This window comes from Amborella trichopoda, chromosome 3, assembly GCF_054954075.1.
Source record: "Amborella trichopoda isolate Santa Cruz 75 chromosome 3, AtrichopodaSantaCruz75HAP2 v2.0, whole genome shotgun sequence".
Lineage (NCBI taxonomy): Eukaryota > Viridiplantae > Streptophyta > Magnoliopsida > Amborellales > Amborellaceae > Amborella > Amborella trichopoda.
This window is the reverse complement of record NC_142338.1, coordinates 54,637,608-54,655,737: the sequence shown is the minus strand read 5'-3', so window position 1 is coordinate 54,655,737 and position 18,130 is coordinate 54,637,608. Positions and strand designations below refer to the sequence as shown.

The 18,130-nt window shown below is 31.9% G+C and overlaps 1 protein-coding gene across 1 annotated transcript; it reads left to right on the top strand.

Annotated features, from left to right (window-relative positions):
• The first annotated feature begins 12,712 nt into the window (after positions 1–12,712).
• Positions 12,713–18,130, top strand: LOC18429397 (uncharacterized). The gene is made up of 4 exons (XM_006838683.4): positions 12,713–13,229; positions 13,865–14,037; positions 14,390–14,661; positions 17,432–18,130. The coding sequence occupies exons 1-4, from the start codon at positions 13,145–13,147 to the stop codon at positions 17,736–17,738; spliced, it is 837 nt and encodes a 278-aa protein (XP_006838746.3). The 5' UTR covers positions 12,713–13,144; the 3' UTR covers positions 17,739–18,130.

The window sequence follows — 18,130 nt, the reverse complement described above, 5'->3', positions numbered from 1 at the left end:
TAGGTGATCTATGCATCATTTTAATAGATGAATATTTTAAAAAGGATGTAAATTTGTGCATAGTTTGTACTTGTTAACAGATATAAGTAGCAATAGCAATTTCATATATGAAATATGAAATATTAAATAGTTGTCGACATATAAATGAGTTCAAATAATAGAAAATGTAATGTATTTGAATAGTAGATTATTCAATATTACGACAAACAATGAAAACATTGAAAATCCTATTTTATTACTTTATTAATACTACTGCTGCTTCAAGAGTAAAAATATGATCATTCTCTTACAATATCATAAGCTATAACAAATGGTACATGCTTGGATAATCCCCACTATAAATGGTTGCCAGAGGCCCCGTGAGTTTTTTGCCTTTGTTTGAATAGCTCGAAGCTTTGAGGCTGCAACCATCTTCATAGCTTTTTACACTTTTCATTTGGTTTCTCACTCACAAACATACAGTCACGAATGAGATCCATAGATGTTGATACCATACTCTTTAAACATTATTAAACAGATTTGAGTCTTGCCAGTAATAGAAGTTACAGTACTAAAGAAATTTAAATTAAGAACATAATTAATATATGAACCATTATATATTTTTTGTAAGAATATTCTTACAGTATTCTTTTTAAGGAAAAATTTTATATAGAACCGAGGTTTTAAATAATCAAATTAGAGCCCGCCTCAAAAATTTTACTAGAAGAGGTGGTTTTGATGCTCAAATATCTTCAAATCGATCATCTCGACATCAAGATGCATGGAAATGATTAAAAAAAAAAAAAACAATGGGGGATTTCGAGTTTTAGAAATAGTGCATCTTGTAGTGTATTTTTGGACCGTCAATTTTCAAGATTTTCTAAGTTTTCATAGATCTGTTCGATTTATATTATTTTTGAAGCTTTAAAGAAAATATATTTTAAGGCTATCACAAATATTTCTATTATTGAAACCACATTTCTCTATACTATTTGAAAGTGGGTTTTACTGATTGTTTAGAGCCACGATTTTTTACAAACCACACTTTTTTCACAATCAAATAAATGAGTTACAAATAACAAATTTGAAAAGACATATTACAAATCTGAACCAAAAACGATTGCAGATCCACATGAAAGAAAACCTATAACACTCTAGATACAATAAACCGATATTCTTTATCATAAACCAAAAACTACAAAACTAAACAAAGACCTATGAAAGTCAATCAAGAGAAAACGTACATGAAAATACAGCAAACAAAGATACCACGTACCAGCAGCAGAGAGTGAAGGTTCTACAGCACATACACATAAAAAGAATATCGTTAGGTGTTAGACAAAAATATACAGCACACAATGTCAAAATGAGTTCATTGTTTACAAAGAAACGACTGGGGAGCATGGAAAATATACAAATTCAAAAGCAATAGTAACGTCGAACACAGAAATCAGTAGAGGTCGTGTTGCTTATAGCCTTTTACGCTTTTACAAAATTTTGGGATATGAAAAAGATAAAAGAAAAAAAGATAACCCATAACCCACAAAGAAATAAAAATAACTAACTGTAAACCTTGATATGAAATTCAAATGAAGTAATAAATATAAAAAATAAAAGAATGGAAAATACAACAATTCACCTTTATGGATGAACTCGTCTGTAATACCTGCACAATCATTCTAAAGGCGAAGTAGTGTAGGAAAAATCAAACCAAAACAGTTAATCAGACATGGGCTCGGAAGCGGTTCAATTGGACTAACCGGTAAACCAGCCGATTCGACCGTTCTAACCGGATAAGTCCCGGGCAGTCAAACAAGTGTTAAAAAAAATAAGAAATACAGAAACATCTAGTAGAATATGAAAAGTATATTTAAAAATAATTAAACAAAGCACGTCCAAATGAAGTTGGAAATTAACCCAAAAAATAAATTTTAAAGAATTGATTTGTGCTCAAGGGTATTTTTGAAATTTTAAAAACAAAGATGGAAAAATGTAATAATAACTATTAGTGGTTAAAAAAAAATTTAGTATTTGCCATAATGATGAAAAACATTAAAAAAACACGTTACAAACAAAAATCTCTTATTTTTTAGATTTTATATAATAGTTTTTACTTTTTTATAAAATTACTGAGTTGGTCACAAAAAATGGCAGAAGCCAGAATCGACCATAAACGAGTGGTTGCCTATTAGAATGCTTCAAGATTGAAGAAACCCACACTAATTTTAGTAGATAGAGAATGGGTTTTGAGGAGGGAATGGCACATACATATTTTAGGATAGGGATGGCTAGATTCACGGCACGAGATTTTAAAAGAGTGATAATGGAGTTACCATAATAACAAAAAAGAAAAAGTTTATAGAATGATTCAACCTTATAATGTAGAACTACGGATGCACCTCAAAAATCTATGAGAAAAGGTAGTTTTAATGTTGAAACACCCTTTGATTGATCATCTTGACATCGAGATGTATGACCATGAAAAGTAAAAAGATTTCAAGTCTCAGAAATAGTGCATTTTACAAGACATTTTCAAGATTTTCATATGTTTATAGATCTATCTGATTTTAACCATTCTTTAAATTTAAAATTTTATAATTAGATATAAAAATAGATTTTGAGATAATCTTAAAAACATTTTACATCAAAATTATATACCATGATAAATTTGAAGGTGCACCTGACCTATACAAATAGGGATGCATCCATATGCCAACTGCACCCAATAAAAAAAAATGAGTTACGTTAAAAATAATAAATAGAGGCCATATATTTTCCATGCCTGATGAATTAAATTGCATGATACCGTTTACTCAACCCCAATTTTTTATAAGCTCTTTCTCTCTTATGCCCTTTTTAGTAAGCTCTTTCTCTGTCCTTTGGCATGCGTGAATCTTCCATCTCTCTCCTATTCTTTCTCCATTTCTCCCTCATCTCCTTTAATACATCCTTTCCCTTTCTCTCCTTTTGCATTCGTTAATATCCTTCTCTATTTTATTCAGGGTGCCGTGCTCATAAGGTTGGTCTTTTATTGAAAATTCTATCTTAACCACCATAACAACATAATCTAGGCATACTAAATTTCAGCACAAATTAGCAAGGAAAATATTGTATTCAAGTTCTACAGTAACCATAATTTCTTGTAATCTCTCTCTTCTCTTAAATATGGTATGTTCTACTTGATCTCCGACAAAAGATGCGTTCTGTGGCTCCTTTCCTTAACACGATATCGTGGGAATGTCTATTTTTTATTTTTGGACACATGCTCACTCCTTAACTATTACTAAAACATACGAGAGTTATGTACACGTATTGCACTTGATCTGATTTAATTATAATGGAATACATTTTCCTTTTGAAATAACATTTTCGAAAAGGTATTATTCGATTATTAGGTTGTTTTTAATTGAAAAAATTAATTAATTATATTCATGTTAATTATTTTTGACCGATACTATTAATTGATATAAAATATTAAAATATAAAGTTTTCATTATTTATCACTAAATTGATATATTTATCACTATAGGATCAAAACATAATAAGTAACATTTAATTCATATACTGATAATTAATTGATAATGCTATGTAATTATTTACCTTATGTTTCCCTGCGAATCAGAGAGAGAGAGAGGACGTGAGAGAGAGAAAGAGAGATAGTGTGGAGAGAGACATGAGAGAGATATAAAATATAATCTTCACTTTCCATATCTATCAAGAAGAAAAGAGGGAAAGAGAGGGAGAGAGAGAGAATGGGAGAAAAATCAATATGGAAGGAGAGATTTAAAGAAAGAGCGATAATTAAAACTATTTTTAATTATAAATACATATTATTACAAAATTAGATAATATGACAATACAAAAATATGACACATAATACATACTAGTAAAATGCACAGGCCTTGCACGTGATAATTAATATTAATCATTGAAATATATTTATCACTAAAAAAATTTCAATAAAACATGGTATACTAAAGAAAATTTAGTGCATTTATCTTCACAATTGAATATTTTATTAATTAATAATAAATATGATAGTAAAATTTATTTTTAATATATTATTAATTAACACATATCCATTTAACATATAATTAAAAAAATAAACATGACTTAAATAAATAAAACTAATAAATAAATTTGTGCAGGATCCTACTAAAGCTAATCCAATATATTAGTTTAAGACATTAGATCCTATTAATATCTATATCTAACAAATTAGTCTCTTAAGGCATACTCAATAAGTATTAACCTTATTATAAACAAAAATGTGATAAGAATTTATATATATTGATCAAGAATAAGAGAGGGGAGAGAGATTTAAGGAAAAAGAGACTGCTACCTATACCGAAAAAAAGAGTGAGTGAGAGATTTAGGGATGAGAGATGAGATTAACACATTTTTTCCTTAACCCGCATGATTCCCATTAAAAATAGACATGAAAAATAATAATTTGTTTTATTAACCCACGTGTTTCCCATTAAAAATAGACACAAAAAATAGAAACTTGAGTGAGAGGGACAAATTATCATAAATAAAAATATGTACGCTTTTTATTGGGTTAGTGCTTTTTGTTGCTTAAGGGAAATAATGACTTGAATGTGAGAGTGATAAATTATGCTTAATAAAATAGATGCTTATTAATGAAGGATGGCCATTTTGTGTTTTTTCTATTGCATTAACTTAAAAAATATAAAATTTATTTAATAAGCATGAACAGAGGAAATAATTCAGATATAATATTTATCATAAAAAAAGTACTAAATGCAACCAAAATATTTTCAATATTATTTTAAATAGAAGAATCAAGAGGTACATAGTGCAAATGAAAAATAGTAAGAAAAAGTTAGAGGAGATGGGATAACAATACATCGGTTTTGAATAATTTTTAATAATTCATAATAAAAAATTAAAAATAAAAGATAATCAAGTATCTCCAAAAAAACAAAGAATTAAATTTCATATATGCTAAATCACATTATAAAAAAAATAGTATTGTCATTAAAAAAACTAATATAATGTTAAAATAGTCTTATAGTTAAAATATGCAAAAGCTAAAATGGAGATAGAAACAAAATTATTATTTTATTTTTTTCTATTATTAATATTAATATTATTATAAAAATAAAATAATAAAAAATGAAATGATAAAAATTATTATTTTATTTTTATTAAAATAAAATAATAATAATAATAAGACTAAATTATTATTATTACTTATTATTATTAGTTATTATTATTATTAGTTATTATTATTATTATATTTATTTAAATTATTATTATTATTATTATTATTATTATTATTATTATTATTATTAGTATTATTATTATTATTATTATTATTATTATTATTATTATTATTATTATTATTATTATTATTATAGTTTTATCTCTTAAGGCGCATTGATCTTGAATACTAAAGAAAATGGATTATTTTTCTTTTAGATTCTTATATTAAATGATAAATTGACTTTGTTTCTATCTCAATATTGTTAAATGATAAATCAACTATTGTAACGTTAAAATATTCATAAAACACTAAAATATAACAATATACAGTTAAAACCATAAAAAGGTTAAATTGAGATAGAAATACAATCGATATAATCTAACCAATGATTGAAAAAACGGCGAGTCGAATGAACTCGTCCGGTTCGACTCGGGAATCGACATTTTCCATGCCGGTTCCACCACAAAACCGGGAATCGCCCGTGTCTAGAGAGAACCGGGCGATTTCCAATAGTGAATCGCCGAGTCTCACCCAAGAACACGGGCTGCACAGTGTTCTTCACGGATTTCATATTTTTTTGTCATTTTCTTATCATTTTTCATCTTTTTCAGCCTTATAATCGAATCTTACAGGCTTTAATTCAAATTTTTCTGCCATTTCAGTCAATAAAAGGTAGTAAAAATCACCGATTTTGATCAAAAAAATTTGGATCGAAGAGTGACTTTTAAGGTTTCCGCCATTTCACTGATTTCAAGCGAAAGAGAGCATCATTTTTTGTAAAATTTTAGTGTGATTGATCGTACGAGTGTTGTTCAGAGGTTTTTGTTCATAATTTGTGATTATTTTGGAGGAATACATATCAATTTTGAATTTGAAGGCACGGGTGCACGAAAAACAGGTAAGAACTGTGTTTTTTTTTTTTTTTTTCCGTCATTCTATCAAATTCACTCAATACTTTACAAATCATGTGTTAAATTTATAGCGTTTTAATCTATTATCGTGTCCTTTATCATCATATGTATTCAATTTGATTTTATTTATTCAATTCGAGCTTGATTTTTGAGAAAAAAAGAGTGATGTCTGTGAAGAAAAAATAGACTGTTGTTTTTTTTTTTTTTTTTTCCGCCATTTTATCAATTTTACTCAATATTTTGCAAAGAATATGTTAAATTTATAGAGTTTTGAATCCTTATAGTCTTGTTTATCATCACATATATTCAATTTGATCGGATTTATTCAATTTGAGCTTGATTTTTTAGATTGAATGACTGATGTCTGTGAAGAACTGCGTTTTTTTTTTTTTCCTCAATTCAATCTATTTTATTTAATTTTTTAATAATAATGTGTTAATATTATAGGGCTTTGATTCCTTATAGTGTTGTTTATCAAAACATGTATCCAATTTGATGTAATTTATTCGATTTGAGGAGAATTTTTTAGTTTGAATGACTGATGTTAAATGGGTCTGTGAAGAACGGCCCTTTTTTTTTTTTTTTTAATTCATGATCAATTTCTTTGAAAAATCGTGATTTTCTAAAAATCGAGACCAGGCTTTGATTATCATGAGGAATTAAACAATAGTTTTAATTTTTATTGTTAAATTTTTAATTCAAAAAATTGCATGTTGATAGATTATTTATGCAAAAAAAATACAAGTTATTATATTTTTAATGCAGTTTTGTATTCAAATATATTTTTAATTTTTTAAATTTTTAATGCAAAAAATACATGTTGTTAAACTGTATTATCATGAGGAATTAAAGTGAATATCATTGTAAAAAAATCGTGGCATGTATGATAATTATATTATCTTGCATTTTTCAATTTTATTATTAAATTTTTAATGCAAAAAATGTCTATTCTAGATAATTGAGTTGTAGCCATGTTTAGAGCTTGCATTTTTTATTATATTATCTTGCATATTTGTAATTGAGATGTACGACTATTTGTGATCATTTCAATCGAGTTGGGATTGTGCTCATTATATCATTGTAAGTTTTATTTGTGGTATTGTGAATGACTATATTATTGTAAATGTTTTTTGTGTCAAATATACGTGTAATGGCATTATGTATGAATATATTAATGTAATTTTTTTCTTGATTCTAAGTGTGACTTATACAGACTTTTTTTTATCTATAATGTTGCATAAATATATTTTTTTCCTCAGTAGGAACTAATTCATGTTTGTCAAAATGAAGATTTGTGACAAGTCCATATGTATTGGCATTGTGAATTACTATACCATTGTAAATACATTTTTTACTGATAATATATCAATGTAAATTTTTTTTTCTATATGTAGTGGCTGATATAGGCGATTTTTATCTACAATGTTGCATAAATAAATTATTTTTCCCAGTGGGAACTAAAATATTTTTGTCAATAGAAGTATTTTGCATTAACTACCCCTACATATTATCACTACACATGGTGATTATTTTTCATGTTGAACTGTCAGGTTAATTTTTAACCTTTTACATATTAAAGTTGAACCATGGCAAGATCTGCAAAAGACCCTGCATGGCAACATAGGGTCAAACTTGATCCCAACAAAAAAGACAAAACTATTTGTAATTACTGCCAAAGAGTGATAAGTAGTAGGGTACATAGGTTCAAGCAACACTTGGCAGAGGCTAAAGGAGATGTTTCTGTGTGCAATAGTATCCCTAATAATATAAGAAAGCAGATGGCGACATTTCTCAAGGCTACTAAAGGTAAAAAAATTGTAAAGTAGAGGATGGATGAGGAGATAACTAGTTTATATACGCCATCAAGCAGGAATGATCTAGAAGAGCAACATAATAATGACTTAGAGATGGCCACAAGAATGAGTTTACAGGAAATGTATAAGAGGGAACGCGGGTTTAGAATGTCTGGTGGTTATGACATGGGCATGCATGGTGGGCCTAGCTCAGACATGCATGACGGGCCCAGGTCAAATATGTATGGAGGGGTTGGTGGCAATATGTATCAAGAGGAATCTGACGTTAAAGAAATTGTTTTTAGTTTATCTAAGAGTGCCAGTATTGCAGGTCATGGTCGTATAGACCCATTTCTCTCAAAGCCTAAGTCAGAACAGATGACCCTCAAAGGCATAGTGAAATGTACGAGAAACATGTTGGGCAGATATGTTGGTAACTGGTTCTACGATAAAGGGATCCCCTTTGATGCAGCCAATAGCCCATATTTCTCACCTATGGTCAACGCACTCCAGATAGTCGGGCCCAAGGTAAAACCCCCGACGACATATGAGCTCAGTGGGTCAATATTGGATGAAGAGGTGGAGGAAGTTAGAAAGTGGATTGAAGAATATAAACAGAGTTGGCCAAGAACATGCATTACTCTTATGAGTGATAGTTGGTTGAATAAAGTTAGTAAAAAGGAGTTTGTAAACTTCTTGGCCTATTCTCCAAAAGGTACAGCTTTTTTGTCTAGCAAAGACGTATCAAGGACGAAGAAGAATGCAAACTTCTACATACGACTATATGATCAGATAGTGGAGGAGGTGGGAGATAAGCATGTAGTCCAGTTTATTACGGACAATGCGCGTGCATGTGTTTCTGCGAGCAGCAAGTTGATGGATAAGAAGAAGCATCAAGTATGGACCCCGTATGCTGCACACAGCATCGATCTTATGTTAGAGGAGATCAGTGAGATCAAAATTGTGAAAGACACTCTACAGGAAGCGAGGTTGGTGTCAAGATTTATATATAACTATTCCAAAATTATTTTTTTTTTCAGAGAACAGTCTAAAAAAAAAGAGATAGTCAGGCCTGCCATAACCCTTTTTTTGACAGATTACTTGGCTATGGACTCCATTCGGGAATCTGAAGGTGCAATAAAGAGATTGTTTACCAGTGAAGAGTGGTTAAATGACCGCCTCTCGAAGTCCAATACCAGGCTAAAAGTGGACGGTATAGTCTCAAATAGGAGGTTCTGGTCTCAATGTTCCAGTATCATAGAGGCTACTACCGTTTTGGTCACGATGTTAAGAATGGTGGATGCTGACAAGAAAGCTACCATGGGCATCGTTTATGAAAATATCAAGAGGGCCAAATCAGCTATTAGGAAGAAGTGTAGTTTAGCTAGTAAAGTGATCGAGATTATAGAAAGAAGGTGGAACACCAAATTTGGACGTCCAATTCATTATGCAGATAAATATATATTTATATCATTAGAATGTTTCATTCTAAATTATTTTTTTATGAAATTTTAAATGACATTTCTTTATCTATATATTTTCTAGGTTACCACTTCAACCCAAAATTTTTCTATTTGATACCTGAACATCCCCATAAGATTATGGAAGGGGTCAGATACATTATTGTCAAGTTGGAGAGAAGCCATCGAAACCAGGTAGCAGCAATACAAGAAGTATTATTTAATATTTGGGTAAGAACTTAATTGAGTTGTTATATTTGTGAGGAATAATGTACTAAAATGAAATATTTTGTTTTCCTTGCTATGTATAGGGATGTTATACGATCCTTCAAAACTAGACTTGTCAGGAATTCTCGAACTAAGATGGATCCAGGTTATCCCCTAACTAATATTTTGTTCATTCATATATTTAATCTTATGAATTGTTCTTGCCCTTACAATGCTTTTTGCATTTTAATCCAGCTGAATAGTGGGAGATATCTGGTAGTGATGCACCTCACCTAAAGAGGATAACAATCAAGGTAATCTTCCAGACATGTTCTGTTACTGGCTGTGAGCGAAACTGAAGTATGTTCCAATGGTTGCACACTACTAGGAGGAATCGATTCGCTTCGGAGAAGCTTCATAAACTAGTCTACGTTCATTACAACTTAAACCTCCGAGAGCGACAAATAAAAAAGAAGCTTAAACACTATAGGCCGATAGACTTTGACACAATATTTGTCACAAACACAGCAGAACAATGGGTAGTAAAAAGAAGATGAGCCAGTGTTGCACAAGAGAGCCTTCCTTGAGGCTATCGGTGATAAAGATCTTGAAGAAGGTGATGAGCAGCATGAAAGAAGAAGCAACCCGCCAATATATCCACAATTCGTCAGAGATGTCGGTGATATTGCACCTAATGAGGGAGAGTGAAAAGGAGGTCTAAGGAAAAATGAGAGAGATAATGATTCTGAAGCCCACCCAATCCCAGCCAAATTAATCACATATCGAGTCCCAACAACAAGAGTGTAGGGATGAGCACGATAGTGTAGGTGAGTATAAAGGATGGACAAGCTTCGGGGACTTTGGATTAAGACCATAACAAAACACTAACACTCAGGGATTTGGGTATAGTCAGGTGCCCACTAATTTGGATGATTCGTTTTAGATCGAGTCAATGAATTGTCACGCGAATTCAATGAATGGCACCAGCGTGACCAAGATGAAGAACGACGCCGTCTGTCATTTTATTTTTAGATCGTATGTTACGAATTGTATGCTTTATTGTAGTCCATGTATGATGATATACTTAATCCATGATAATTATATGTTTATCCTTTTGTGTGATGTAAATTAAATGGTAAATAGTAGTTCATACAGGGAAAGAACATATCAATATTCGCATATTCATGCAAAGAAATGAAAATTCTTAATGGAGTACCCTCATTTCTTATTGAATTCCTAAAAAACAACATCTAATTTTTTCAGATTTGTTTTAAGTTTAATCCGACCAATTCAGCCAATCCCGATCCGTATCGTCGATCCAGATGGGTTTTTGAGATGCCCGATCCGGGTCGCCGATCCTTTTAAACCACTGAATCTAACAACGGAATCAAAAAGGAAAAAACATCATTTTTTCCATTAGCATTTAAGTTTTATGGGTTTTACCTTATACGATAAAAATAACATATAATTAGAATTAAATTATTATTTCATAATAAAGGCATAATACAACTGGAAAATAGCAATAGAAAGCTAGAAGGGACAATAAGATAAATAAATAACTTATAGGCAATCATAAAAAAAAATAATAAAAATAAAATAACAATACTATTAACAATATTAATAATAATTAATAATAGATATTACTTTATTACTATGTTTAAATTTATAATAAAAAATTTGAACCATTCAAGAATCTAAATCGTTAGTTTTTTTCAATCTAATTGAGTTTCATGACTTGTGAGAGAGTGATAAAAAAATCTCTCTTATTTTCTACTTGTAAAAAAATCATATTACAATTTGACAACTATACTACTATTTTATTATTATGTTCATGTTTACGATAAAAAATTAAAACTATTTAAAAATCTAAATCTTTAATTTTTTTATTCTAATTGAGTTTCACGACTTGAGAGGAGAGAGAACAACCATTTATTTTCTACATGTACAAAATTCATATTACAATTTGAAAAATATACTACATAGAGAGAGAGATAGACATCACACCTTCTACTTTTCTCTTAGGAAAATTTTTCCAAGCTAAAAACTCATTATGAGAGATCACTAGATAAATGAACTTGAGAGAGATATAAGGTTGGGTGTGATAGACTTTTGGGGTGGGCTTAAGGGTTTATGGTGAGATAGGATGGAAGAGGTTTTTCTTAAAAAGATATTTTGAGAGGGAGAGATTGAGAGAGAGATTTAAAGGAAAAAGAGATGAGCGAAATAGGTGAAATACTTTAGGAAAGATTTAAGATGGGAGTTATTATTAATTGCAGTTAATGGCAATAGTACAAGTTAGAGAAAATATAGAAGAATAACACGTAAAAAATGAGCTAGGGACAGAGAAATAATGTTATAAGTTATTGGGAGTTACTGCAAGATAGAAAAAATAGAGAGTGAGAGAGATAGAGAAAGAGAGAAACGGTTGAACGAGAGACTTTGAGATGAAAGAATTAAAAAAATAAATAGGAGAGAGATTTTATTGAAAATGGAGATAGAGAGAAACGGTAGAGAGGAAACTGTAGATGATATAAATAAAGAAGAAATAAAAGATTTAAAAAAAATAAATGGGAGATAGATATTAGAAAATAGGGATAGAGAGCTAAAAATGGTAGAGAGGGTAACCTTCGATGATATAAATAAAAGAGACTTTAAAAAAATGCATGAGATTTTTTTAAAAAAGGTATAGGAGGGGGAGAGGTTTAGAAAAAGATATAGATAGAAGTGTCTGGTAAACTCAAAAATATGTTTTGTAGGATTTTTATGAAAACTCTTTTAAATTTTAGGTCTGTTTGAAAATAGTATATAAAAATAGAGTGTAGGGGGGATATTTTTTTGGGACAATATCTCCGTACTTTTTTTTTTTTAATTTTATATATTAATAAATTTAAAATTTTAAAACATATATAAGGTCAAAAATTTTAAGTTTTGTATCTTCTAATCTCTCAAACTGATTTGATGCCCTTTGAATCTATTTTTTACCTCAAACAAATATAAAAAAAAACATCATTTTTAAATACCTTCATTTCTCTCTCTTCACATTATTTTCCCCTGAACCTCTCTCTCTCCCCACTCCTCCAACCTCTCTCTCTCCTCCCACCCCAAACCCTTCTTTCTCTCTCCCCTAACCCCGCCTTAACCCCTCTCTCTCCCCTCGTCCCCAAACCCTCTCTCTCTCTCTCGCCTATCGCCTTTCGCCTGTCCCAACCCCCTTCTCTCTCCTCTCGCCCCCAAACACTCACCATTGTCACTTCATCCGGTCCAACTCCGGCCCGATATATCATCTCTTTAAACGATTCCATGGCCAGGGACCATAGTCCATACCCTGCAATCATTGAATTCTATGATACCGCAGTCCTACCGGGCATCTTGTCAAAGAGCTCACAGGCAGAATGCAAATTCCCATTTCTCCGATACCCTGAAATCATAGTTTTCCAGGAGAAGGAATTCTTATGATTCATGGCATCAAAGAGCTCTCTCGCTTTCTCCAAGCTCCCACACTTGCAGTACATGTCAACCATGGCTGTCTCCACAAAGCAATTAGGCTTCACCCCACATTGATCAATGAACCCAATGATTCATTCAGCAAGCTCGGGGTCACCAGGCTTCGAGCACGCAAATGCCACAGTGGCCAAAGTGGTCTCATCAGGTGTAACCTCTCTCCTCATAAGAGCTCTATTGCTTCATTGACAAACCCTTGTTGCGCATAACCGGAGAGCATTGCATTCCATGAAACTACTGTACAATTTGGCATCTTATCAAAGAAGCGGTCTCGAGCCCAGCTCAATTGACCACATTTTGCATAGGCTGAACGCATGGCTGTCCATGAAACCACTGTGCATTCCGGCATGGAATCAAACAACTTATGGGCATTTTTGAGGTCTTGGACTGCAAGCAGAGAGCATGTTTTTTTTAATATTTATTAAAGCTAAAAAAACATAATTAGAAGTGAATAAAGTAAGTGAGGGAATCAGAAGATATATTGTAAGTTATTGATATATGGAGAAATAAAATAAATAAATAAAAAGTAAGGATAGTTAGTTCCCTTATTTTTTTTCCTTTACAAGTCGCCTTTGGGACGGCGGGGGTAGAAGTTGGTTGAGAAAAAATAAAAATAAATGTGATGTGATGTGATGCTTGTGAAGCAAATAGAAAGGGAACATTTTAAACACTTTTCTCTCTCTCTATAAAATCACCGCCCCCTCCCTCCCTCTTTTCCATAACAAAAAATTAAACGTGTCATCTTTCATCTCTGATAAAGTTCCTACTGAGTCTCTTGTTCAGGCGTAATGGCGGTGCATAAAGAAGAGCTGGACTATGTTTTGGTACCCATGGGCCTCTTTCTCATGGTGGCCTATCACGCCTGGCTTTTCTATCGCGTTATGAAGCACCCAAACACAACTGTTATGGGCATCAACTCCGCCAATAGGCTCATCTGGGCTCGTACCATGATGCAGGTAACAACCCCATCAAACCTCTCTCTCTAGAGAGCACATTTCTTTGAGGAAAATCCAGTATCATAAGCAACATAAAGCCATGGGCAATGGCTGCAATGAATTCAGAGAGAGAAAGAGAGACCTTTTTTTCCTTGTCATTTAAAACATTCGAAGAATCAATCTCTTGGCTATCACAGCGCATACAACCTCCGTGTTTTAGGCTTTGGACGGGTGTTCTCTGAAACCAGACGATCTATTTTCTTGTCAAATCAATGCTAATATTCCTGACAAATCAATGTTAATTAGCCTAAACCCACCTCACTGAATCCATAATCCCAACTCGCTCTCTCTCTCAACATGTTTGTTTTTTCAGGACCCAGGGAAGACTGGGGTGCTCGCTGTTCAAACCCTTCGGAATAATATAATGGCGTCGACCCTATTGGCATCGACGGCCATCATGCTCAGCTCCCTCATCGCCATTCTTATATCCGGCAGCAATGGCGTCTCCAACAACGACAACAAGCAGGGTGGTCTTGGTGGTCCGCTGGTCTATGGAGGCAGGAGCTCCCTCCTCTCCTCTATCAAAATCTTCTTGATCATCCTCTGCTTTCTCTCTGCTTTCCTATTCAACGTCCAGTCCATTAGGTATTATACAAATCACAAATGTTTTACATTTTACCCTGTTTCCAACTGTTCCTGCTGCTCGTGTATTTTGATGCCTTATCATTTGTATTATGATGGCAGCCCCATCAAAATGGTAAAGTCTCACCCACGGAAAGAAAAATCGGGCGGTTTGAGTAACTGCTGGGTTTGGCCGGATCAGTTTTGAGTATTTTTAAACAAATTATATAAAACCTGAAAAATAAATAAATAAGGAATTTTATTTGTTATGTATTTTTTAATGTTTTTCACCATAAATTATTTTGGCTATTAATATTAATTTTTAAATTTTTCTTCTTTTTTTTTTTGCAAATTTCAAAAATACCACTGGCACAAGTCGGTCTTTTAAAATCTATTTTTTTCAGTAATTTCGAGCTTCATTTGGATTTTCTTTGTTTAATCATTATTTAAATATATTTTTCATATTTTATTAAAAAAATCTTATTTTTTTATTTTTAGTTTTTCACTCTTTTTTACCGTCCGGGACTTGCTCAGTTCGAACTATTGAAGCCGGTGTATCGGTTAAGCCGGTTGAAGAGCTTTCGGGCCAATGTTCGTCAACAGTTCCGGTTTGATTTTTCGTGCGATAGTCTCACCTCATAACTCATTGAAAATTGTAATTCAAGCAACATAAAATCTTTACCTCGATCATCTTGGCTTGAAAATTATGCTTGTGAAAAAAAAGAGATGAAAGTTGTAATTCAAGCAACAGAAAATCTTTACCTCGATCATCTTGGCTTGAAAATTATGCTTGTGAAAAAAAGAGAAATTGTAATTCAAGCAACATAAAATCTTTACCACGATCATCTTGGCTTGAAAATTATGCTTGTGAAAAAAAGAGATGAAAATTGTAATTCAAGCAATAGAAAATCTTTACCTCGATCCTCTTGGCTTGAAAATTATGCTCGTGCAAAAAAGAGATTTCAAGCTTGAGATTTCTGTTGTCAAAAGTGGACTAGAGCCATCATGGAGATTTCCTGTTAATTTTATTTTGATTTCATAAAGCCTAGGCCTTATGGAAACTTCATCCTTTTTCGTTTTCATAGGGGTTACTATTGATAGGAATGGAAACCGAGACCAGCAGCTACGCTCAGGTGGTGCTACCACCTTGACCTTAATCCCATTTTTTTGAAATAATATAAAAAATGGTTAAAATATTAGATACTTCATCTCGTAGGTGCATTTGGTGTCATCAAATTACATCTGTAATTTAATGGGTTTTTTTAATGAGATAATAAATCGACAAAATGTTATATAATTCATCTATTGTGATACACACACCTATAGTAGTATACAATCCTCTCTCTCTTTATATATATATATATATATATATATATATATATATATATATATATATATATATATATATATATATATATATATATATATATATATATATATATAAGCTGAGGTTAGCCCACTAGCTCTCAGCTACATATGAGCGGCCTAGATTGAATATGGGTCGATATGACGATCACGACCTCATTTTGTATTTTAATTTTAATTTTTTTCTACAAATTCAAATCAAATAAAGTTTTAGGTATTCATTATTCTTATCAAGGCACATCTAATAAAAATATTTTAAAAAATTTATTTAAAAAATAAATTGACCAAAATACTCCTATAATTCTTCGGGATATTTTGGTAAATTTAGTTTTTGAAAATTATTATTTCTTGATATTTTTATTAGATTCTCTAATTTTTAAAGAATATATAGTCAAAATTTCAAGAGATTTAGATTTGTAAAAAAAAAATTAAAATTCAAATATGAAATGAGCTCATGACTATCAAATCGGCTAGATTCAATCTAGACCTTTGGGATCATATATATATATATATATATATATATATATATATAAGATCTTGTCAAACCCTTAGTTGATGTAATAATGTAAGCCCAATGACCGAGATTGAATCTGGGCTAATCTGATAGTCACGATTGTATTTTATAATTGAATTTTAATATATTTTTCATAAATCGTCCCAGATGCAATCGGGGCCATTGAACGTTCACTGTAGTTGTTCGCTAGCAAGTTGACATCAGACTCTCCCATATATATATATATATATATGAGAAAATTTTTCAAAATGCATATAAGAGATGGAATGTTTAATAATTTACTCGTATCTTTTGATTTAATTTCAGAAATCCTATCAAACTACATGTCATCATCAGAGTTAAAAATGGGTAAAACATGTAATAGTTGACAATTTAGGTGTATTATGATAAGATATATATATAATTATTAGGCCTCAAGTACACACACTCTTACAATTTTAGCTCAATCCGATTTAGAAGAAAATGAATTAAAATTCACATACAAATACACTCTGTTGGGATCTATGAGTGAAATACTGTAGCACTTTGGCTATAGATATTTTTAAAATGGGATTGTATAATATGAGACTATTTAATTTTGATATAAAGAGGGTACAATCACTTTTAGCTATTGGATGTGGAGTCCAATTGATGAAAACATGTCACAACATTCGAGAAATTTTGTTTTGAAAATTTGTTTCATACGGGCTGGACCACATTTCTGCAATATGCCATAAAACATCCATCTTAAATATGGATGCAAATAGTTGGTCCATCTAAAAACAATTGTACCTTACACTATACGGACGACATGTATAATGTAGAGTTCCTTAGAGAAGCATGTGTAGGATATAGCATGGAACCTATTATTGAAAGATTGTCTGCTCCATCATCGTTTTATGGTATTGAGGTGGTGTTTCGTGGTGCGTGCATCAGGTATTATTCTCACGCAAGCATTCTGATCAATGTGCCGCTCAAGGCGTGCCCCCACCCAGCACCACTCACAACCGAGTACGTGGGGCGGGCCCTCAACAGGGGGAGCTTGTTTTGGTCACTGGGACTGAGGGCATTCTACTTCTCTTTCCCCCTCTTCTTGTGGATGTTTGGACCGATTCCAATGTTCCTCTCGTGTGTAATGTTGGTTTTCTTGTCCTACTTCCTTGATGTCTGCTTTGATCTCAGGGTGTGCAACATTGAGGAGGAGGAGGTTGTTGTTGTTGAAGAAAGGGACAGTATAGTTTAGGGACAACACCTTTCTGGATTCTGTCTCAATATTCAATCCAAGTTGAATCAGTTGAGATTGAGTTTCTTGTGTGTATTGTTTCGTTTGTTGTCATTTTATATTTACTTTCTATCGTTCTCGAAGAACAGGGCAGGCAATAGAGTATAGGGTTAATTATTATTTTTGATATGTCAATGGTGAGAATGGATGGTGGGACGTAAAGTTGAGGCATCAGCCCCCCAGCCACCGATGCCCCTGTGTCAGGATTCAACCCAAGTTGAATCGAGATAGGGCTTCTTGTGTGCAGCTTTATGTTTGTTGTCATTTTAGATTTCCCTTGTACTAGTCTCTAAGGGCTTCTTACTTAGCAATTGGTAAAAGGTAAATTTTAATATAAAATACAGTTTGAGTCT